The sequence below is a fragment of the Anser brachyrhynchus genome (assembly GCF_964034855.1).
Source record: "Anser brachyrhynchus genome assembly, chromosome: 2".
Taxonomy (NCBI): domain Eukaryota; kingdom Metazoa; phylum Chordata; class Aves; order Anseriformes; family Anatidae; genus Anser; species Anser brachyrhynchus.
Window position 1 is genome coordinate 70113293 of NC_137695.1, and position 24614 is coordinate 70137906.

Genomic DNA, 24614 nt, shown 5'->3' on the forward strand with positions numbered 1-24614 from the left:
ATTTTATGTGTTTTGAAATTATATCCAGTTTATGTATTTGCACAAAATCGCCTTCAGCTACCTTTCTCACAAGCTTTTTACCTGATGTTATGTTCCCTACGTTACATTCTCTGTGTGCTTTGCAGTTATTGCCCTGTTTTGCCTTTTCGCGTGTCACTATTACACATTTTTATTATTTTCCTCCTGCGGTCTCCCAGGGGAGGATGACAAGAAGGTCCCCCCCTGCGGAGCAAAATGCATTTTGGCGGCTTTTAGTGGGGCAGTGTTATCGGTGATTTATTACTTTTGTTAAAACAGCCGACTATCAGCCAAACAACACACATTCACTACCCCCTTTTCCCCTCAGCCCCTCAGGGCCCAGGCAGGAGTCGCCGTCCGCCGCCCCAGGCGGGGGAGCAGAGAGCAGAGCGCGCATCGATGCGCTCGACGCTCGCGCCCAGACGCCGCCATTTTCTCCGCTGAGGGAGGGAGGGAGGGAGAAGCACGGCGGCGGAGGAGGAAGAGGAGGAGAAGGAGGAGGAGGAAGAGGAGGAAGAGGAAGAGCAAGAACAAGAGGAAGAAGAATAAGAAGGGGGGGGGGGGGGGGCTGTCGCGCCTCCCTCCCTTTTGGCTTCTTCCCTGCTCCGGCAGGTATCAGGTGGGGCTGGGAGAGGGGCGGAAGGCGGCCATGGGCGCAGCGGTGAGGAGCGCGGAGCGGGCCGGGCCGGGCCGGGCCGGGCCGGGCCGAGCCGAGCCGAGCCCGGCGGGGGGAAGGGACCGGGGCCGGGGCGTTGGGCCCCGCTGCGGGCTGTGCTCGGGTGCACCGGGCCTGGCTGCACCTGGGGGGCGTGAGGCTGTTCGGGGGAAGCATCTGCTGGCCTCGGGGTGCGGTGTGAGCAGGGTGTTTTTGAAAGAGAACTGAGCTGCTGTCTTCTGCTAAAGTGCTGTTCTTAGAGGGTGCTCGCTGGGGTTAAATAAAAATGCCCCAGCTCTTTCATAGTGTTTATTCCATGATGCTTACAGGTCATGAACTTTTAGGAGGCCAAAGACGTTTTGCTTTTCCAGTTACTTGCGTGTTTTTCTCTTTTTTCATGTAATAATTAGTATGTATTATTTATGTTAAAACTAGCGCTGCATGCGACTTTTTTTTTTTTTCCAAAGGAATAGAGATAGGAACAGAAGGTATCATTGACCTAAAGACTGTTTTGTTTACGCTCCTACACAGGAAGAGAAAGGGAGGGGTGTGCTGTTTTACACAAGGCAGGATGGCACTATGCCACTCGGCACTTCATGAAACAACTTCTTGTTGCGCGTTTGTTCAACAAGTGAATCACTTGCTTGAGGGGTTTTGGTAAGAACAAAATAACATTTTTGATAGTGGCAAAAATAACGGTTTGAGAAGTCACAGTAGACTTTGGAAGAGTTCATGTGCTGTTGTCAATGAAATTATTTGGTGGAGAGTGTTTCAAGTGGCTATGTACGCTTAGTGTTTGTCCAGTTGCTGAATAATGTTCCTTGAAATGTTTCTTCACTACTGTTTTGTTTGTTTCATTTAGAGTATGATACAAAAGAAACAGTTGCTCTGTATCTTATGGATGGCCTTTGGCATGACTAGAACTAACAGTGCTGTTTGTTACTACTTCAGTGGTGGATTCAGTAAGCTGTTATAAATGAACAGGTCGTGAAAGCTGGTGTTGTTGCAGAGGAAATAATTTGCGTATAAACAGCTGCAAATTCAGAAGTGTGCTAATAAGTGCGCTTGTTACGGTCTGGTCTTCCCTCTACTTCTGATCTCTGATGTTCTCTTCCTCATTCAGGTATCATACAAATAATGTCTAAAGTAGTGGCCAAAGTGGAAAACTTGGGTACAAAACTGTGAGTTGTACAGTTCGTCCCACTGCTGGACTCTTGAAGCATGGATGACAGCACATGGCTGTGCGCTGTGCTGCGTGTACATTATTCTCCATGTTGAAGTTTAGGTGAAAAATGAGACTTAGATTCTATTTCTGCAGTTTGTGATCCTGCTAGAAAATGTGTCATTAACAAATGGTCAAGAAAGATTTGAACAGGCAGTAATGAAACTAAAAATTCAACTGTAGTGTAAGCAATGGGTATATTGCCTTTCCGTGGTAATGATCTGCTCCTTAGGCTTGAAATTTCGTCCTAACCTATGTTCACAATTCTTTCAGCAAGGGTAGTAATTTGTATTCTGCTTTAGTCATCTCTCTTGGTAACGAAGTAAGGATCGCCAAGTGCCTTCTGCAGACACCTTTGCTCTGTTTTCCATGGTGAAGGAATGCCATAAGCACAGGACTGAAAGGGCCTGCCCAGTAATCAAATCCAAACTTAACAGCTCCAAGTAATCACTTTCATAAAAGACATCTTATAAGCAATTTAATTGTTTCATCTTTCATTTGTAGTCTGTTCTAGAATACTGATAGTTTTGGGATGCAAAAGGAATTTCTAGTGAAGTTTCATGATCAGGTCACGTCAATTTACTCTCATGCCATCACACTTAAAATTAGAATTATTTTTCCTCCTCAGTGGTGATCACTTTATTGAAAGCAAGTCTGTTCTGTTTGCATCAGGGTTTCACTAGGCTGGGTAAGTTAAGCTTTGATCTTGATTCCGTTCATAAGTTGGACTCTGTTCCTTCATCCTGATAACCTTGCCTGCAGTCATTCTTTAAATTCCTCTTTGAGAGGTATAAGTGTGTGTGGTACTGTACGCAAAGGCTGACTAGCGCCTTATAGGATGACAGGGGTACTTTTCTGCCCCTGCTGAAAAAGCATACTTAACCTTTTCTTTTTCCTTTTTCTGTTTTATGGCGACCTCATTCTGTGATTAACTAACAATCCACAAGGGTAAGCTTTCTGCCTCTTACTTCTGGTTTTCATCTAAGGAGCTCTGAATTTAAACAGAAATAGTTATTACAGTCCCTAAATTGTTATTATAGTCCCCAAGCTATTCTTTCAGAACTCTAATAGGAATCTTGTTCCAGCATGGTAGCAGGTTGTATCAAATAAAGGGAAACATAACCACAATGTAAGTTTTATACTAATCTGTTGTTTTTTTATATTGCAATAATAAATGACCAATGTCCATGCAGAATGTATGGACTGTACTTATTGCATGACTGTACATTACTTACTGTACTTATTATATGATCTGGTTTTCATATACTAGCATATTTTCCTTTTTAAGATGGTTGGAAGAGTAATTTTCATAGATGTGTGATGAAAAGTATTTTTGAGCTGGGGATCACAACCCATTATGTAGTTGAGACCAACATAATTTAATTTGTCTGCTGATTGAACTAGATTCTCAGCTATCCTTAAAAATCTCGGGCCTACTGACTGACCAGTGTGTTTGTCTTGAGGCTGAAAAGGAAAAAAAAGTTTCAAAAATCATACTCTCTAGTGAACTAGAGGAATTATTTGCCTGTCAGTCTAGTAAGCTGCTAAATTTCTTCTCCAGACTCGCCTAATTTTGTTTCCTATTTCACATGGAAATGGCTACATGTGGTTAATGTTAAAGGGATTGCCATACCATATACCTTATCAGATAACGAGATTCATTTTTGAGACTGGCTTCTTAACCTTGTTTTCATCTTGAAGTTCTTTTCCTCAGAAGTGTGTGAGAAATAGTGAATAGTGAGAATGAGAGGGTAATTTCTTTCACTTCAACACTTCTAACCAATCAGAGGCTCAAGCCTGTAGCTTTTAGAAAACTTTCACAGGCCATGGGCTAGTGCAGTATATTTCACTGTAGAAATAAACTAGGCAGAACTGCAGTGCCTCCACACCAGTATTTTCACTGGGCTTAGATCTTGGGGATCGTTCATCTCCCAGCTGGTCAGCCCTTTTATGCCAGAACTCACAGGAGTATTTGGAACTGTTGGGGAACTGAGGCTAATTTTCTGTTGCTGTCTTTTTTTCTGTAAAGTGTAAGAATACTACTTTCCACATCAAGCAAAAATGCTTTCAGAAGTGTTGAGAGGCCTCTTAGTCTTGGACATTAGAAAAGATAAGTAAAGCCTGCAAATAAAATTAACCAAGCAAAACTTTTAACCCTTGGTATTATCCGTATAAACTCCACATTTGTTTACTGTTACTGTTGGAAGACTGTATGTTATGTCTTGTCTGATTCTAGTGTTTCTGTTCAGCTTGCAGACAGAGAACACAAGGAAAAAGAACAGAAAGAAGATAACAGCAGCACCGAATGCAGCGAACAAGGAGTCATGGATCTGAAATTCACTTCCTCAAGAAAATACATTTCCATCAGTGTACCTTCCAAATCTCAAACTATGTCACCTCATATCAAATCAGTAGATGATGTTGTAGTTCTTGGTGTCAATCTTAGCAAATTTAACAAACCTACTCAATTTTTCATCTGTGTTTCTGGAGTTTTTATGTTTTATCTAATCTATGGATATTTACAGGTAAATGCTATGAACTCGTCTAATACTACTTTCCTTTTTCTTTAGTTTTCAATAGAGTAGTAAGATAGTATTTTAGTCCATGTAGACATCTAAAATAGATATTGATTGTAACATGAAGCTTTCAGAATTGTAAGAGTAGTAAGCCATTGTATAATATAGGATTCTACCACAGTTGAATGTGGCTATGAGGTTTGGTTCAGTTCACTTTGATAACTTGCTTTTTTTACCTCTCTGTCAAAGGCACACTGTGCTATACAAAATTGTTTTTAATGTATGTTTTTATATGTGACTTCATAGTCTTCTGGAAAAAAAAGTAGAATGATACAGACAGACATGCAAGTCTCCACTGGTGTTGAAACCTCCATATTCATCTGAGTTCTGTGAGTGTAGCAGTGTAATAGTAGTCTGTTTTCTCTGTATTTTCTTTAGTACAGGGATGAAACAGAGACTATGGTCGTTTTTTAAGTGTAAGCGTAATCTTTGGGCAAATGCTAGATTTTTACGTTGTTTTAGTTAAGAATTTCTTTTACTGCCAACCTTTTTGCTCTTATCTTGACAAGTTGCATTTCTGTTCCTTTCTTTAGAAGTTTAGATGAGTCTTCTCAATAAAGCAGTGATTAAAAAAATATTTTCAAATAATCACATTTCCAGTGTAGTTTTCAAAAACAGCTTAAGAAGTTTAAATGGAAAGTGGGTACTTTCAAAGAGCAAGTTTGTTTATAACAGAAAGCAAAACAGAATCTCTAAAAGGAAAATACCAAGCAGCTTTTTTTTTACTATATAGTTCTTCTGCCCTCTCTAACTGACACACATACATAATGCTTTATGCAGTGCATGTATTTTTCCATAGCAAATTGTTCCACTTTTAAATATCCCTAAAACCTACAAATTTTTAAGCTCACAAATGCTATTTAATTTCAGCACTCAAAATTTTAGGTCCACATTTATAAGAGATGAAAATTACTGGTAAATATGTCTCTTAGAGAAAGCTTGAATTTATTGTGAGTTATTTACAAATTCCAGCAAAAAGTGTTTCTCTAAGTAAATGAACTGAAAAACAGACAGAAAACCATCTATATTTTGTGATAAATATTCGTGGATCAAATGTATTTCCCCACACCACCACCCAATGAATCAATTTGTTATTTTCAGTAGATTTATACCAGCAGTAAATTTTCTAGTATTTTGCAGAAACTAAATTGTCTTTTTCAGTACTTTGCAAGTAATATATGACAGCTGAACTCTAGTTAATAACCGGCAGGTGCAAAGGCTAGATTTGCATGTATGTGAAAAAAAATGTGTTGACTTTAATGTTTTGGTGTGTGTATGTATGTGACCTTGGTGGGTTTTTGTTTCTATAGGAATTGATATTTTCCGTGGAAGGTTTTAAGCCTTTTGGTTGGTACCTCACTTTAGTGCAATTTGGATTTTATTCCATTTTTGGACTAATAGAATTACAGTTGATTCAGGACAAAAGGAGAAGGTATGTGTTTTTTCCAAACATTTGCACGCTATCCATCAACAAGGAAGTATTTTGATATTTATGGAAAATTTTTGTTGTTTGTATGTAAATTTTGTGAGGTATTGGTAGCAGATCTGTAGTAAAAATAAAATAATAAAAAAAAATAATCTGGACTTACTAGACAATGTTAGAAAATATTTCATAAGCACCCACTTAGGCTTCAGACCTGCAAACAGTCTTGTTGACTGTCTTTACTGTCACTTTGTTCTGCTTACGGAGTGTGTTTTGTCTCTAAGGTAGTTGATATAGACTGAGTCTTGTTTGTGCTGTTTTTTATTATGCCTAGAAAGCCTAAGTGCACTTCACAGCACTTGAAGCTATCTCTCACCCAAATACCTTTTCCTCAGACTTTCTCTTCCTAACCAACAGGTTCCTCTGAAATGCTATGCATCTTGGAGAGTATCAAAGCTCTGCTTTCTGCCGCATGGCATTCACATTTTTTGAAAGAATGTGTCACCCTGTCATGAAATTATTCTGTCTTCACTGCAGTCAACAAAGTGGATTCTTGCTGTCTTGAATCCTAAAGACATGGGGTAGTTCCTTCTGACTCAGTGTGGCCATTCTGTGGCTTCCTGCCCTAATACAGCCTTTGCAAGCTATATTGAGGCATTCTGGAAGCTTGGAGGGAGGTCATCGTGGTGTACACACATTTTAAAATTCTTTGACGCTTTATTTCCTAGTTGAGCGTAACCTCTTTTGCTTACTTGTAGTTACCCTCAGCTGACTTTTCATACTCTGATTTTTAGGTAATAGATTCCTTTCCTATGTAACTTTGAGTATCTTTTGTTATTACTTTAAACAATGACAGCTAATATTTCAAGCTATCTGTCTTTTGGAAATGCATCAGATAATGTGTAAGCTGCCTGTTAGGCATTATGTAACTAGCAACTATTTTGGTAATTAAAACTAAAACTATTGCTTATAGTACACGGTGCAGTAAATAAGTTATGTTGGAAATGTAGATCTTTAGTATTATCTATGTTTTGTTTTTCTGTAATCTAGGAATATTTTTGTAGACATTAAAAATCTATTTCCTCATTTTTATGCTGAATCTCTCGCAAATTTTATTATACAAATTCTTCCTGCATGCCTGCATCCCAGAATGAGTTATGGGTAAGACAGGGTTACCACAAGACGACATCTTATGTTAATTGCGGCTTTGAGTACACACAAAAAATAGTTGAACGTGTGCACAGCAGTAACTGTTTAAAAAAAAAAAAATCACAAATAGCGCAGTAAGAATTTCTGATGGATCATTTGTTGTCAGGTGATGACTTCATCAAACTGCAAACAATACATGTGAAAAAGTTCGAGTCCCTGTGTTTATGGTATCTGAATGACTTCTTTCTGTTGAGTTTTAAAAAAACAATGGTACTTTTTTTCTGCTTTCTTCATTCTAAAGCTGTCAATGTTCACATGAAAACTTCAACAAAAAATCATCACAATGATTGTGACAAGACTAAGATTCAGGGTATCCAGGTATATCAACCTTCTGCGTTTCCTTAGGTTGTTTGCCAAAAGTCTGTGTCTCGATTGCTCTGTAAGTCTTTAATTTTCTGAGGGAGTATTATTTCTTCAATACTTTGTGAGCCATGAAATTTTTTGTTTTGCATTTAAACACTATTTATTAGCAGAAATTGAAAGAAATGAAATTTGAAAAGAGTCATTTATGTGTTTTTATTTTTTCGTGGAATGAAAATCAGTAAGAAAAATGATCAAGTTGTATTAGGAACATATTCCTTTACCTAAATTTTCCAAGCTAAATCTCTTCTAGATGTGTCTGTAATACCAAGATTTGTATGTTTATATTTTGTAGAATTCCTGGCAAAACCTACATGATAATAGCATTTTTAACAGTGGGAACAATGGGTTTGTCAAATACCTCTTTAGGATATCTGAATTATCCTACTCAAGTCATCTTCAAGTGCTGTAAACTGATTCCAGTTATGGTAGGCGGGGTTTTTATACAAGGTAAGTGTCTTGCTGTTAGATTATTTATTTTTGGGAGACAATACTGTTTGGAATCCTGTACTTTAAATCCCACTGAGGTTCTTCACTAGGGAGGAGCAGGTAGCATTTCTTCTATAGAAGGAAAAATGTGAATTTCTAAAGCATCTACTCAGAAAATGTGGTCAAAAAAGCTACGGGTTACTTGCAAAACTTCAGTTTTATATAGACTTTCTTAATTTTCAAGTAATATAACTTTGTTTTCTAAACAAAAGCAGTTCATAAATGAACAATTTTCAGTGCTGAAATGGAAAAATCTAGCCACAATTAATAATTTGTGATTCACCACTCTTTTTGTTTGAAAAGTTTGATTTTTATTAAGAGCTTGTTGTTGTTTTTCCTAGTTCATATGCTTAATTGGAAGTATATCTGACTTCAATTGGCCTTGGCTAATTCTAGAGTTATAGTTAGTATCTGAGGAACAGAAAAAGGGTTCTGGAGAACTCCAGATAAAGACTGTAGATATGTGAATAAACTACAGAGTTTCTGGAGTTTGTAGGTTAAAGTATATTATAATGAGTCTTTATGTACCAAACAATAAGAAAGTCAGTAAAACTCTGAGTATGAATGTATTATGGAACAAAATCAAGAATGAAGTGTGTGTTTGTTTAGACCTCCTAGTTGCAATAGAAAACTTTATTTTTATAGGACTGTGGGCCAGCATATACATTTTTCTTTCAGAAAAGAACATTTATTCAGGCTCGACAACTTTACAAGCTTACGTATGTGCATACAGTATTTATCATATATTGAATCTTTTTGTATCACTCAAATTCCCTTAAAACTGGTATTCCCATGAAACTTCACAAAGCTGTAAATTTTATAGTAGTAGTCTATTCTCAGAAGCTGTGACTTTTATTTCTTCAGTTAAAACTTTCAGCTTAAAAAAAAAGGCTTATATTGAAAGTATTGCTCCTAGAAGAGGAATATGTTGTTTAAAACAAGACATCAATACTCCTGCTTTTTTATTTCCCTTTCTTTCTCCACCTCCTTTCTCTACAGCCTTTCTCTCACAAACCCAAAGACAGTTTAGGGTTTTAAAATTTCCCAAATGATCTATTAACATTTGGGAATGTCTTCTCTCTAATGAAAAAAGGCAAAGTCTCCTGCGTAAGAGAAAACTTACGAGTAACATCACAGTTGTCCTGAAGTTGCTGAGATGGTGATTTGTCAGGGAGAACGTGCTTTCTGTCATTAGGTGTAAAATTAAAGTTGACCACCAGAATCAGATAGTATCTGTTAAGATCCTCCTCTGTGTTAGAAACTGCTGCTTCTGAAGAAACTGATTCCAGTCACAAAAGGCCAGAACGTTATGTCGTCTGCTAAAGTAAAAGACAGACATTAGAACAATTTTTCCTTTGCCTTCTAGGCTACTGACAGGATAAGCACCAAATGGTTAGAGTATTGCAGTCTCATGTTGTTTCTATTGCTTTTGTAGGAAAACGTTATAATATTGCAGATGTGTCTGCTGCCCTGTGTATGAGTCTTGGATTAATATGGTTTACTTTAGCTGACAGCACAGTTGCACCAAACTTCAATTTGACAGGTAAAGACATATTTTCTAGTTTATTAAAATGCATATTTTTTTTCTACTCTAAGCCTTGCGTAAAAGTTGTAAGAGTTCTTGGTGTAGTGCCTCATATCAAACTGAAAACACGGGTTTGGTTTTGTTTGCACTAGCAGAACTGTATCTGCGGCAGTAGAGGCGTTTCTTTTAAGCCTTAGTTTTTAGTTTCTTAAAACTTCTGGAAATACCACCCTTTAGGATGAAATATCACAAGCTTGTCCTTAAGAAATATTTACTGTCCAGTAGATATGTAAAAATCAATATGAAAAAATACAGTCTGACCATTTTAAAACTTGAAAAGATTTTTTCCTAGTTGAAACTTTCAGTCTTTTCCATTTCACAACCATTTACTTTTTTTTGATGATCTCACTTAGATTTACTATAGCTCTTATTTATAGTGCCCACACTCTAACTTTTCTGTACTACATAAAATCAGAAGTAAAATATTTTAACCCCCTTGGGTTTAAAAACTTGAGTTTCTACCTCAAATGACAGGAGAACTGGTTATTCCTAAAAGGCATTTTATGTACTTGGTCAGTGTTTGTATTAATACTGAACCTTGAAAAACATTTGAATAATCAACTTTTAGTGTGTTCTTCCTTTGAAATTCTGGGATGAGTTATAATAACTTTTATGAGAAACGTTCAGTGTGAAATCTTTATTTCTCAATAGTGCAGGCACGCTTTTATAAGTTTTGTTCCTAAAAATATGAATAAATTCCTGGTTTAAAAAAAAAAAAGCTTTGTCCTCACAATGCTATTTCATCTATTGTTACTAATGATCAAATGGAAAGAACTTATGATGTTGTCTAAACTCTATATTTTTTGGCCTTGCCCATAAATTAATTCTCATGCTGTTCAGTATAATCCAGTGAAGTATATAACTTGCTGTGCATTAATGTGTTGGCAGTGTAAATGGATGGGTGCTTGAGCAAAATACACGTATTTTGATTATAGAAGGAAGATGGTGTGCATATGATTATATTCTAGTGTTTTCTGATATATACGCATGTTACCTTTACACCTACTTTAGACTATTCCTGTTAATTGCACTCACATGTTGATATATTCTCTTTGTAAAATATGAATTATTTTAAATATATGCTGTGACTTAATCTGAAAAGACTTGAAAAGTTCCTTCTTAAACTGAATGGGGTAGGGTAAAGTGCAGCAAATGTAACAAAATCCTGACGCCCACAAAGATTGCCAAAATGCAAGATAACCTTTAAATATCTTCAGAGAATAAACAGCGTCTTTCATTATCAGTTTATTCTGTACATTTCAAACAAATTTGTATATATTGAAGCTTAGAGCACTACCCTTTGGAGGATGTTAGTTCTGTGAAATTAGAATGTAGTTCTAGAATTTGAAAGTCTGGATCTTCCCTTCAGAAGATGATTCAAAATTCTGCTACTCTGCACCTTCTGGGGAGGTACTTTCTCCATTTCTCTGTTCCCTATTACCCTTATTATTTTATTCTGTGCCACTTAATATAATCAGAAAATAAAAAAGTTTCCTAATGGAAAAGCTGAAGGTTTTCCTTTTCTTGGATGAATTAAGGAACTAGATGGTCCCTTACTTCAAGAAACGTACTGATTTTTAGTATTGTAGCAATACATATCTGATAAAGTGTAAAAACCAGTGATCAGAATTATATTTAAAAAAAAAAAAACTATGCTCACTCTGCAAAATGACATTTAAAAGGGTAATTATTCAAAAGAATGTAAATCACAAGATAAGAACTAAAAATTGAGAGGTAAACATTTTTCTATCTTCATAGAGGAAACAGCATTAACAAAGTATTTGAGGATATTAAAACTTTTAAAAGCATAAGCAGCAAAGTACATGATAAACTTCAAAATGATTATTCTATAAAATTGCATGTTCGTTACTGCCTACTTACAGCCCCCTAAATTTTTGTTCTAGTAATATATGCACACTTATGTAGAACTTTTACCATGCAGACTAGTATGATTCTAGTATGATTTCATAGAATTTCATAGAACTTCTATCAACTTGTTTGTTAAAGACAAAACTTTTTTACATATCACTGTTCTAAGAAAACAAAACTGCTGAAAAGTCAAACAACACACAGTCCTTGCTGTCCAATGCAAATACTAAAAATGGATCATGAGCAGACATAAGTTTTGCCCTTATCATGCCTTCAAGAATTTTACAAGTCTTTTTTTTTTTTCTGCTATTGAAATCCAACCTCGCTATTGCTGGTTCAGAAAAGGAATCTACACAGGTTTTTTTTGCATATGAAAGAGTTCAGCAAAGAAAAGAGAAACTGTCTCTGCCAGAACAGGTACCTATTTGTAACTAAGGAAGAAGTGTGTTTTTCAAGATGGAGTTGGTAATAAGAGCTCAAGACATCCCCTAGCATTATTAAATTGGAGAGGTGGTGGTAGGTACCCTAAATAGTTATGAAAAATAGAGGACCTTCAAAACAGAGAAAACGGAAGGGAAGTGTCCAGAAGGAGGTGATCTTGAAACATTGGTGCTATTGAAGCTTCTGCTGTTCTGGCATTACAGGTATAAATGGAAATTAACTATCTTCAGCAAAGAGTAAAAACATTACTTGTGTGCCCATTCCTCTACCCTAGACTGTATGTGTTGGCGCAGTCTAGCCTTTTGCAGACTGAGGTGTTTTGTCCTTAGTTTCACTGTTGTTTATTGGTTGGTTACCTACCTCTAGAAGGTGGAGTACTGAAGAGATCTCAAGGGGCTGATAAGCTCTAAACGGCTTACTCATCTTTAACACACTTGCATGGTGAGGATTGCAAATGTGGGAATGTGTTATTGAGGAAGCTATTTAAGTGTGTGGTAGCTTATGAATGTATACCTAGGGTTAGTATTGTAATGTCTTCAAGCATGCCATTAATAGGGTCAAATACAGTATGATGTGATGCTGTTGAAGCATGATCTACAGGTCTCATCTCTTTCAGAACTTAGGACCAGTTCTTCCAGTCTTTTTTACTCATGTTTTCCATATTACACAATGTTACTGCTCTCATTCATGTTTTGCTGCTGCTTCTTAGCAGATGCAACGCTGTCACAAGTGGAACAATTTTTGTGTTCGTACCCCAAAAAGCACATGTAATATTAACATGTATCTTGTCCCCACGTCTCCCTTCCATGTGCACTTGCCCTTCAGATTCCTGATAACTTTTATCATATCAATCCAATACTGAGCCCATGCATTTGTCCTGTGGTGTACCTTGGCCATTAAGCGCCGCTTGGAAGCGGCATGAGTGAGAGTACAGATGGAGATGTGCTTGATCACTGTATGAAGTGATCTGCAGCAAAGCTGTTGGTCAGGTGGAGTTACTATACCTTTAGATCGGAGCTGAATCCATGTGGTTAATATCTCTAAACTGTGGTCTTTAGTATAACCAATACTATTCTGGTTGTCATGTCACTTCTGTTCACTCATGCTTTTTCTAGTGCATGATAACTGGAATAATCAATTGTTGTCCACACAGTCTTTTGTGTTGTTTCAGTTGCATATGTCTAGCATGGAAAAGGAAGTGGTTCCCAAACTAAAAATGCGGGTTTGGAAGTTTGCATATATCCAGAAGCTTACCAAGGAGATACCAACTTAAAGTACACTGGTCTTTTTTCTAAAAAATAAATAAAATCTTTCAATTCTGAAAATTCTAGGAAGTGGGATTTTTCTTCTCTGTCAGGAGCTTATCCATCATTTGCTCCATCGGAATACCTGTTCTGAGACCTCTGAACTTAAGAGCATAATCTTAGGAAGATAAAATGGTGCTTCTTTCGAGTCTTCCACTCCTCATTCTTCTGACACTCAGTGTTTTTTTTTTTCAGGAACCAAGACAAGGACAGGCAATAAACATGATTTTGGTGTCTGATACTTTCTGTGCTGCAGGTTTAAATAGTCTTCTTAGAGAAGTGGTATTTCAACCTGTATGCATCATTAATTTCCTACTCTTGCAACGTTAAATGTAACAGTTGCTACAATCATGAGAGAATCGAAGTTTAGAGATTGAGAAATGAATTGTGACTGCCATAAATAGTTATTAATTTTTGTTACTGGAAAGTTGATTACATTATTAAATAGGTAGTGACTTTGTTATGACCAAGTATGTTAATGTTAAAACTATGGATTTTATACCTAAACAGTACTTTTTTCTTTAAAAAAAAAAAGTGTTTCTGTAATGAAAGGTTTTCACGGAATCCTTTTACATTTGCTTTATCACTACATCTAACACTATTTTCCTTTTTCCAGGGAAAATGATATAGACTTAACTGCTAAAATAGAATGGTATCCGGTTATTTATCTTGATTCAAAAATACCTAAATAAGTACAATTGACATTCTTTCACTCTTGTTACTACATAGAACTCATAGAACTACAGCTTGCTTCTTTCTAGTAATGTTCAGATATTCCCATCAAGCCTATAGACAAGCATGGTTCAGGACTTAACTCACGGGAGGAATGGGAGTGGACACTGCTTTATAGATTGCTAAAACTTATACTAGCATAATGAAGTAGTTCTGCTGATGTTTAGAACGATACAAATATTTATTACTATTCTATTCCTGAGAATTTTCAGGATTTTTCACTGCTCTGTTTTGCTGATAAATACTCTCAACAGGTTTTTTGTTTATTTCTTTCCTTATATTAGGTGTGATCCTAATATCCCTTGCCCTCTGCGCAGATGCAGTTATAGGAAATGTACAGGAAAAAGCTATGAAGTTGCACAATGGTTCTAATTCTGAAATGGTAAATACCAGATTTTAATTTAGTGTTCTCACACACACACTTTGAAAGTATTTAAGTAGTCATACTGATAATGCTATCGGGGGGGCGGGGGGGATAAAAGCCTGAATTAATACAGACTTTGAAATCCTTTGCAATTTTAAAATAACATGTTCTATCACAGGCAACGCATCCAATGACAAAGTAGGAAACTCATTCTGTTTTTCATATGTGAATAGTGACTCTTGGTGTATTCTTCTTTTTTCCTTCTGTTTCTGTTTTCTGTTTTTTTGTGATGTTCTGTTTTTAACCTTTCAGGGGTGCTGCTTTTCGGGGGTATGCAATTGCAAATGTATATTGCAGCTACAAAAACACATTATTTCTAGCAGCACTTTTTTTTTACATAGAGGGAAGAGTCTACCCTGCAGGCCTGAAATCAGTGGAGTGTTTTCTGTATGATCATGCACTTAATCTCTAAAAAATTGTTTACAGTTCTGGTATAAATGAATGTCTGTTACACGAACACGTTGCTTTTCCTACTTGATAGACTTCTGATTCTAGAGTGTGCTACCATTTGAGAGGCAGCCTTCTGTGGAGCTTATTCTGTTGAAATCAGTAAAACTTTGACTTTTGGATGTTCCTGATTCAGTAAAATAAATGATTTTGAAAAAGTCTTGCTCAATATTTTTATATACTTCTTTGAAACAAGGATTATTTGTTCATATCCCATGACTTTTTATGTAAAACTTATGTTTGCATTTGGCATCTTTTTCTCTAAAATTGAATCAATATGAGCAAATCTTTTATTGTAACCAATATTATTTGAATGTGCCACAAATAAAAACAAGTCTTGAAATTGTATTTGATGTTTAACTTGACTGACGTGACAGGACAATCTAGTTCCTTGTTTATGAGAATAGCTTTATAAATGGAGAGAAAATTGGTTAGGAGCAAACTTCATTTATGCCTGAAAATCATTTAGGTTGGCTCAAACGTTTGACCTGCAGGTTTCTGAGAAGTAGAAGGAATATACCTGAAAGGTATCACTGTGTTCTTTTTGATTGTTTGCTTGTGCTTTTCTTCATTATCCACTGTTGACTGTTGCCAGAGGCAGAGTTCTTAGCTAGGTGGACATTATCTGACCCAGAGTAGCCTTCTACAGCTATAATCTCTGAAATCTGTAAGTACATCCATAGCGGCTTTCTTGCCCAATTTGCATCGTGCCAACAGTCTTCTGACAATTGCTACCTGCCTTACAATGCCTCTGATTTCTCTAGACCTTTACTTTTTGTTATGTGAGCTTGAAAGCGGTTCTGCTCTTGGAACATCTATCGATCCTCCTTTATTGTGGAGCAGTATTGTGTGTTCTGTCTTCTCATGGCATTTCTATCAGTTGTTAATAGGCTTATCTTTGCAGATAATAGAGATATTACAAGGAAACAGTTGATTAAAAAACTTTGCCATAAGATGTCTGTAATTGACGCTGTGCTTTGAAATGTAATAAATCATTGTGTTCTAGCTAGTAATGTGTGGAATAGTTCTGCTTGCTGTCTCCCTTTCCTACAAGAAAAGGCCACAAACAGCTGAATGCCTCCCACTGCACTGGTGTATAGATCAGTCGGCAGTTCCAGCTTCTGTTGTTGCCTTGACATGAAAAGAGAGAATATGAAGATTTTGTCATTGTATGAAGCTAGGAATTCTATTAGGGTACAGACAAAATGAAGAGCTCACTTCCTTGCTGAGTAAGATGTGTTGTGAGTACTGAACTAGGCCGGAGCTGGTCATATGTGAAGATTTGGTATCCTATAGTTGTAATGCAGGTGTGCACTGTAGGTGAACTGAAGTGGCACAGATGATGCTTCATGATACATTCTGGCAGTTCAAGGTGATTAAGTGCTGCACTTTGTATGTTTAATGGGTCTTTAATGTGCGGGATAAATAGCAGAAATCTATCTACCTTTCACATATTGTTCAACCTAATTATATAGTTGTTTGAAGCTTTATTTAGGCTGTGAAATCCTGAATTTGAAGGGTTTAACAGTCAACATTGACCTCAGGACATTAACTATCTAGCTTAAAAAAAAAAAACAACAACCTTATGTAGCTGTGGGTAGAAAGAATGCTTGTTATTCACTTTTCACTGTACGTCAGCTGTTAAAGAAATACTAGCAAAAATATCTTCAAACACTGCAAATTTAACTCAGTAACTGAAAAATATTAATAGGGACATATGTTCAAAAGCCTTTAATTTTCTGCTTTTTATGGTATCACCTGATAATTATTTTCTCTTAAACTATTCTAGGTTTTATATTCCTATTCAATAGGTTTTGTGTATATTTTATTTGGATTAACATGCACTAGTGGATTAAGCCCTGCAGTAACATTTTGCTCAAAGGTAGGTGTAAAGATTTCATTTTTTTTCTACAAACAACATCATTGGAAAACATTGTTCTGTATAGTCTGGAAAAAACGTCACCGACTCTCTAACATTGTTTTCATCACATAACTTGGTTGTCTTCTGTAGTTCATACATTAGTATCTTGTTACAGTCTTTGATGTATAAGATAGGGTAATGTTTTTAAAAAAAAAAAAAAAGGCAAAACAAAATCACAGGACCAGACTCATGAGCTTATAATTTCATAATTATTTTTCCATTATTTAACTAAAATTAAATAAGGATCTTTGCATGAATGCATTGTTGAGCAGGTTATTATCGCTCAAGCAGTTGATTAAAGTCTGTAGTTTTATGTCATTTTGCAATACCTCAGGGTTTGTTTTTACATTTTCCTAACAGGCTTTTTTTGTTGTTGTTGCAGCATCCAGTTCAGACTTACGGTTATGCATTCCTTTTCTCTCTGACTGGGTATTTTGGCATATCCTTTGTTCTAGCTTTGATTAAAATCTTTGGTGCCCTTCTGGCTGTAACAGGTATGAACAAATGATATCTTTACTGCTTTTGGTATAAAAACATGAAGTAATCTTATTTTGTTATGTAGGACAGCTTTTGAGAATAATTCTCTAGCCTTTTTTCTGTTCTTTGTGCTGACCAATCTTGGTTTGTTTAGTCTGGGTCTTCTCTCGTAGTATATATTTGGGAACTTCCCGGTTCTTTCTGTGTGACAGTTTCAATGTTGAAGAGCCTGTTAAGTAATCTTATGCACTTAGCATATGCTGTGTTTTAATATAGAATCAGCACTGTTCTAAACAGAGGAATTGCTATGGAAATATACAGCAAGATATAAGGAAAAGATAAATACTATTTGAAACACGTAAGGAAAAAACATTCAAGTAAGGGATGGAAGGCAGTGTCATTACTTCTAAGCACAGTATTTCTGGAGATTACCAACAAATAGTATTGCTAGAAAAAGTGTGTAGGACTCCCCTGAAGCTTTTGGATGTCCATAGACTTTCAGTGGAAAACTGTGGCTACACTGTAAGAGGTAGCAATGTTAAACGTACACTCCATAGTCTGTTCAAAATAAACTCAAGTGGAACAAATTCTGACTTTTGTCAGAATTTGAGAATGTCTCCTCAGTTCTTTTTATTAAACAAATACAATAAAGGGTATTAGTTTTAGCTTTTGAAGTCAGGATATGAACCAAAGAAACTTCTCATGTACTGTGTAACAGCTGCTGAATAATCTCTAAATCGCAGGTACTATTGTTAATAGTAGCCTATTAATGAGAGAAGCAGAATTTCTTACCTTGTAGTTCCTTTTCTAGACTTACGAAGTAATTGTCCTATGACTTGAAAAACAGTCATGCTATACTACACATTCAACAGAAAGCATAAGTCAGAAAAAAAAAGTATGAATGTAAAATATCAGTGATATATTGAAAATGTTTTTTGCCTATCAGTGGTGTATCTGCTAGCCCCCCATGAATGTAGAAAAATATCAATCCATAAATTACCTCAAAAGTTACTGGGATCCTCTACAGGCTAAGAAAGTCACTAAATGCTATTGTACCTGCTCTTGTGACAGTTTGCATATAATTAAAAAGTTTGTGACGTGGTGTTCTTACGTAACAGTATAATCAGTTTTTGTGAGTGAATGCAAGTCAGATCTTTCTGTGCTGACAGTCTGGAGGTGTGTAGCCAGATTACTGAGGAAAAAGAGAACTTGAAACAAGAGACAGTCACAACCATTATAGCTTTTCAGTCTTTAGGTCAGACTTTACTCTTAACCCATATACTACTGGACATACCCTTCATGTTGAGTAATCAGTCATCTGGAAAAATCTTCTAGAGAGACTGAAATTGTAATACCTAAGACTCTCTGGGTCTGTACAAATGAGGAGCCCACTGAGCACAGCAAATCTCAGCACTGCACTGGCAAGTAACATCATCTGGTTATACTTGGTCTTTACCAATGCATTGGCTGATATATGTGCCTTAGAAACAATGAAAAGTATTTAAATTAAATATACTCTGTGTGGAGGGACAACTCTATGGCTTCAAAGAAGTGAGCTTATCATTAACTTTGTCTGCCCAAGATCCTTGATGGAAGGAACAGTATAGAATACGATTAAATCAAAGGAACTGCTGATAAGATAGGTACAACACATTGTTTGCGCTAGTTTACTGTGGCTTGCATCAGTATTTGTGATGCTATGACAAATTTTAATGTGTGATGAGTGTGGCAAAGGTAGCTACAGTAAAATGACATAACTGTGTTGCAAGCAAGTGAATGCTTTTAACTTGTATCATTGTGAGTTTGTAAACAGTCATTGGAAGTGTTTACCTGTCAGAATATCCTCAGTTGTCAGGATAAACTGAAATGACCCTGCTGTTAATGTGTTTATGTGTTAACAATTGTGATGTTAAGATTTTCACTGTATCTAACAACACTGAAAGGAAAGTCTAAGGCGTCTGATCACTTCTCAGCATCTCTCCATACATCTGTTTCTAGACTATCCCTAAAATTATTCCTCTTCAGTATATGTAACTGCTATGGAACAGTGAATTGTTTGTCTGAAGAAAACTATTGCTTCTAACCTTAAAACATCACTTGTGTGAACTTTCCAAAACTAAGTCATTACCTACCTAGCTGTTTTGTGTGTAGTTGTTACTGTAGTCTGTCAAGAACAGTTACAACAGGCTCATTCCTTCCTCAGGATACCTTTTCTTTAAACTACAAACATCAGTCACAAGGGACTGGGGTGGGGAGGTGTAGCAAGATGCCATGGAACTACTTTCCTCTCTTCCTTCTTCCCCCAAAAGCTGGTTTCTGCCAGGTAATGTCCACTTCATTTGCATTAGCGAAGAGGAAAATATAGACAGTTGTTTTCTGGACTTGAAAATTGCATGGTCTGGTTTCCTATTAATTCTTACCTCTGCAGCACTTCTGTTTTATGTTTGTTTTAAAGTTCAAGAGATCTACTGGCTGGAAGCTGGCCCAGATGAGGGGTTGTTTCATGTATTGAAATAACTCTTTAAAAAAAAAAAACTACCTGTGCTAAAAATTGCTTAAAAGTGTTGTGGAATAGAAGATTCTTCCCAGATTTCCTTGTGCCTGACCTTGACAATCCCAACACATGAGCCCTTTCTGTCTTGCCTGTAGCAATGTGAAAATGTTTATCGTGCCTTGGAAGAACACCACATTCATTACTGCTGCCCCACACACACACACCTTCCTCCTTGTTGGGTGTAGTGGAGTGAAGGAATTTAATGAAAATTGTATTTCTGTTAACAGAATGAGAAATTATCAGACTTAATTGGGAAAAAGAATAAAAGACACTTAATTTAGAAGGAAATGGTTACATAAATATTTTAATTAATAACTGTTTTGAAAGAACAGAAATAATTGTAATTAGAAAAACTGGATTTTACCATTTTTTAAATTATTCATCTGTAAAATGTTTTCTAATTAAAACTCAATTTCCTTTTTCATTCTACCTTAATTTTTCATGTAATAGAAAATCATTTTATTTGATGTGCATAAATTTCTTAATGTATAGAAATTATTATCAAGAGGTTGAGACTGGGGCAGACAAAGCAATGGTGAAGGCTGTTTATTCTAGTACTAAACATGTTTTTCAGATAAGATTTTTTTTTTGTGGGAGAGGGTTGGGGAGAATAAAACTTGCTTTACTGTCCAAAAAAAGGCATGAAAATACATCAGTAGTCACTGTTTCCTTTTGTTTTGGTGTTACACTAATACTCATGTGGGTATAGTTATATGAACAAGGTTTTTTAGCCTGTTATAGTAAAGAGTACTGATAAGCAAAATATTTTCTGTTAATAAAAAAAAAAGGCATGGTTTTCTTCTGGTCCAGACAATTGTACTATGGTCTTTATTAAATGAGAAGCCTGTGCTGTCATGTAACACCTTCCCAGGTCCCTTCTCTGTAGCTGAATTTGTACACCTGGCTGCTTGTTACTTTTTTCAATGTTTTCATAACACTTTTACTCAGTTACTGATTGCATGTTTCAATGATAAACTATGTATGTTTCCCAGTATACAATTTACTAGCAGCATTTTACTGTTCATAGCAAATAGCATTGAAATTGTTCAAGTAATAGTTGAAATTTATAGTTAATTTGAAAGTAACCCAAGCAAATAGTCTAATTCCATTTTGGTAACAGAATTGTGTCCTCAGCTCTTACTACCTTGATTCTTGCTAGTGATGAGATCACACATAGAAGAAGGCCTTTTAATAATTCTAGGAAAGCTTACTAAGCCATTGAAGTCTAGAGTCGTTGGTCTTTTAGGTTTCTAGCCAAACTTGTATTTCTCTGCACTGCTAAATAACCAAAGTTACAGGATTACAAAATGCTGGTTTCATTCCACTTGTTTGTTTTTTTTTTTTTTTAAAAAGACCCAAAGCAACGTACTAGACCACTGAACTGTAATAAAGTGAAGTAGGAATGGCAAGAGATGTGGTGTGTCCAAACACCCGTGGATTTGATGCCGCTTTTTTCCTGCTGTAACAGACTACTGCGTTTAGTTTATACAATAAGTTATTTGTAGGGATTGTTCATTGTTTTCAGGTATTGTGGGCAGGTTAGAGTGAAGTTATCAAACAGCAAGTCTTATTCTGGGAGTTTACCTGCTACAGATACCTGACTGGAGCTGATACAACATGCTTGTTTCACATAACATGGTCCTAGCATTATTCCGTACTGTAGGAATGTGCCTGCAGTTTGTTTGCACCAAGGATGGTAAATCATTGTAGCCAGACCCGTAACTGGATAATAAGAATATCTACTAATATCAAAGACTGTCTGATATTCTTATGTTTTAAGAGAATTTATTAAAAAAAGTAAATGCCTCTTTTCCTCTGCAGTAACAACAGGAAGAAAAGCAACGACCATTGTGCTTTCTTTTTTGTTCTTTGCAAAACCATTCACATTCCAGTGAGTATTTATTGTTTTAAATGGGATTTTGTGTTTTATAAAAATTATCATGTTGATCATGGAAATACAACACCAGTAATTAATTATATTCAGGCTTTAATGGTTTTTGTCTTCTGTCTTCTACAAATGTTGGCAATCTGTTGTAAATATTGACTGGCTTGTTGATGCTAATCATGCTAGAGAAAATAGTTTCAATTTTTTAAAGGTCTGGAAGACAAACTCTTTCGTGTGTTGGTATTTTTTGTTCTTGCTTTTTAAGAAAAATCTTAGGTAATATCTAGTGCTTAAGACACTTAATAAATTGTTTGGGTACTTTCTGTAGGAAGACTTGGCCTTACACTGAGGCATGCAGCTGAGTTATTTCATTGATCCTAAATATTTCTGATCTGAAACAAAATAGCATTTAATTTTATTGCTATATGTAAACTTGAGACTTCAGAACAAAGCTTACAGCCAAATGCCCAAAAACAATTTATTCTAGCTAAGAATGTTGAGGCTTAAAACAATGGAGAGCTAAATTAAAAATGCACATTGGGAGGTATAGACATAAGGCATTGAGTGAAAATGTGTTTTGGACCAGTAATAGAGAGAGTAGTTCTCATAAATGTAGGAAGGAAATACATTCTAAAACCCCTTAGGGCTGCTTTTTTCCTACAAGAAAGAACAGGTACTGTTTATTTTGTTTTAAATATCAATGCACCTTAACTCTCCAGCCTGGAGAGGAAAATAAAGGGTTGAAGGACAGAAGAAATAAAGAGTCAAGCAAATTCTTTCTCCAAGTCTACTAAAGTGTTGCTGTTTTTCTTAACCTCCTCTCATTAGGGTTGGAACTTTATCTAATTCACAAATATTGATATGTAATTACTACAACTAAAGTGCTAATGGTAACTTTTTTCCCTCCTTTCCCTCCCCTTTAGGTATGTGTGGTCAGGCTTGCTGGTTGTTCTTGGTATATTTCTTAATGTTTACAGTAAGAATATGGATAAAATCAAACTGCCTTCACTACGTGGTGTTTGGAAAAAAAGTGTGGAAGAAAGAAAAACAAGGACATTGTCACAAACTGTATAGACAATGGTTTACGGTCTAGACTATCACTTAACATTTTATTGGAACAGTCTCCAACTGATTCACTTTCCAAAGGGAACATTATTAAAACCAAAGGAGCTGAAGGCATATTGTCTGCTTGCAGATGGCTAGAAATGCACATTTTCGTGAGCACTTGAATTCATCATAAAAGGTGTTACGGGCCATTGTCAGATGGCTTTATCAGTCAATGAAGGACAGCGGCTCCTGGCAAACTGCTGAGAAGCTGCACCCCAAATGTGACACGCTAGAAGACTTACTTGGGCATTTTAATAATATTGGCCACGTGGCTGGTTTGAGATAAGCGGTTCTCTGTCTTTGTTAATTGTCTATGTGAGGTAATTTAAATGTAATACTGTATTCACGTTTAATGGAACCTAATCAGCAATTGGTTGACCAAATTGCAGTTTTAAAGTTGGAAGATTTAGAATTATGATACACTGTCACTTTTTCATTTTAAATAAAAATATTGTGGTTTTTTAAGTTATTGATCAGATCATCACAGAACTTGATATTTCTTGTCATAATTGAAATTTTTATGGAAATCTTAAGCTGTTGTTCTGTTTGGCTATTGCTTGCAAGTAATGAAAATGAGTTTGAGCACTCAACAAGGGTGGAATGCGTTTTTAGGCCCCAAGCAGCTGAGAACACAGAATGAAAAAGTCATGACTGAAGCAGTGGTGTAGCAAGCTGTAATTTGCTTATTCTATGGTGAAGCACTAAATTTTTAGTGGCCTATGGACTTCCATGTCATAGTGGTATAGAGAGAAATGAAAGGTGGCCCTCTGAATTAATATCTTCAAATCAAAATTGTTTATTTTCAGTATTGGACTAAAGAATAACAGCATCTGCTACTGTATTTGGGATATTTATTGTGTCAGTCTCTGTGTGGTCCTGTGATGAATTTAAGAGGATTATGGTACAAACTACAATTTTCTTTATTTAATGACAGGATTACAGTGTACTACCAGTCATTCTTCTTCATTGCGAATTTAAAAGATTGTTGGAATTTAGTAAGATCTTTTCTCTTACTTCCATATTCAATTCATTATTGAATCATTTGCCTTCTCTTTCATTTTATGTATTTAACAGTAGCACTTTAAAAATACTAATTGCTTTACAGTTCATTGTTCACACAGTTACGGTGCTTTTTGTTGTTGTGTCCCTTAGATGCATCTTATTTTGTGTTCTTTCGTACAGAATGAATGATTTATTCAACTTAAAGAAATGTAAATTTGACGATAGAACTGTGTAATCAGGAAGAATGTACAAAAAATTGAAAAATCACACAGGATGTATTGCCTTCTGCTAAAAATACTAATTTATGAAAGTAATCAAATGTCTGGCAAACATTGTGCACGTTTTAGGAAGAATTGCTCTACCAAGGAGCTTGTAATCAAAGCGCAGACAAAAGTGTGCCTTAAATTTTGCTTAATGAGTTGGTGGCTAGCATATGACATATTAGGTGTGTTATAAAATAGAGCAGGGAATAATGTAGCTATGTTGGCACGAGTGCTGAGCTGCACTAACTGTACTGTTTCTAGTGCTCAAGCTGATATGTCAGCAAAGCCCTTCAACCTATATACACACCTATTGTTGGCAAGTTATGAGATTTCATTGTGAGTGTGATAGCTTTCATTTTTGAATTCCTAGCTGCTGTATGATGTATTGTGTCCTGGGTTAGGTATGGAGGTATGAACTAGACAAACAGATGTACCTTGAAATAAAGAAATAGAAAGATGGCCTGCTATGGTTATCACTGATATTTTCATGTTGCAGCCAAAGTTGTATGGTAAGATATGAAAAAGGGTTACAACTTAAGATTTGATGCAAGAGTGTACTTTGGACCAATCAAGGGGACAGATGCATCTTTCTTTCCCCATAACATTTATCAAATCTTTTTATTCCAATTCATTCTTCTCCCTAGATTAAGT

General features: G+C 36.0%; 1 protein-coding gene across 3 annotated transcripts; it reads left to right on the plus strand.

The window, feature by feature from the left end:
- Positions 1 to 469: 469 nt before the first annotated feature.
- Positions 470 to 23163, plus strand: SLC35B3 (solute carrier family 35 member B3). Of its 3 annotated transcripts, none has more exons than XM_080579260.1 (10): positions 470 to 630; positions 4145 to 4420; positions 5782 to 5903; positions 7759 to 7913; positions 9388 to 9495; positions 14168 to 14265; positions 16544 to 16636; positions 17058 to 17169; positions 21528 to 21597; positions 22515 to 23163. In XM_080579260.1, exons 2-10 carry the CDS (start codon positions 4220 to 4222, stop codon positions 22663 to 22665), a joined length of 1110 nt encoding a protein of 369 aa, XP_080435386.1. In that variant the 5' UTR covers positions 470 to 630; positions 4145 to 4219; the 3' UTR covers positions 22666 to 23163. The 3 variants fall into 3 exon arrangements, with proteins under 3 accessions (XP_080435386.1, XP_080435387.1, XP_080435385.1); XM_080579261.1 differs by having other exon boundaries at positions 477 to 637; XM_080579259.1 differs by lacking the exon at positions 470 to 630 and adding an exon at positions 655 to 679.
- The last annotated feature ends 1451 nt before the right edge of the window (positions 23164 to 24614 follow it).

Bases quoted from the DNA above. Each gene is read 5' to 3' on its own strand.
- SLC35B3 (XM_080579259.1), top strand. The intron at 4,421-5,781 runs GTAAATGCTATG...TTGTTTCTATAG, and splicing joins TAATCTATGGATATTTACAG to GAATTGATATTTTCCGTGGA. The intron at 17,170-21,527 runs GTATGAACAAAT...TTTCCTCTGCAG, and splicing joins TGCCCTTCTGGCTGTAACAG to TAACAACAGGAAGAAAAGCA.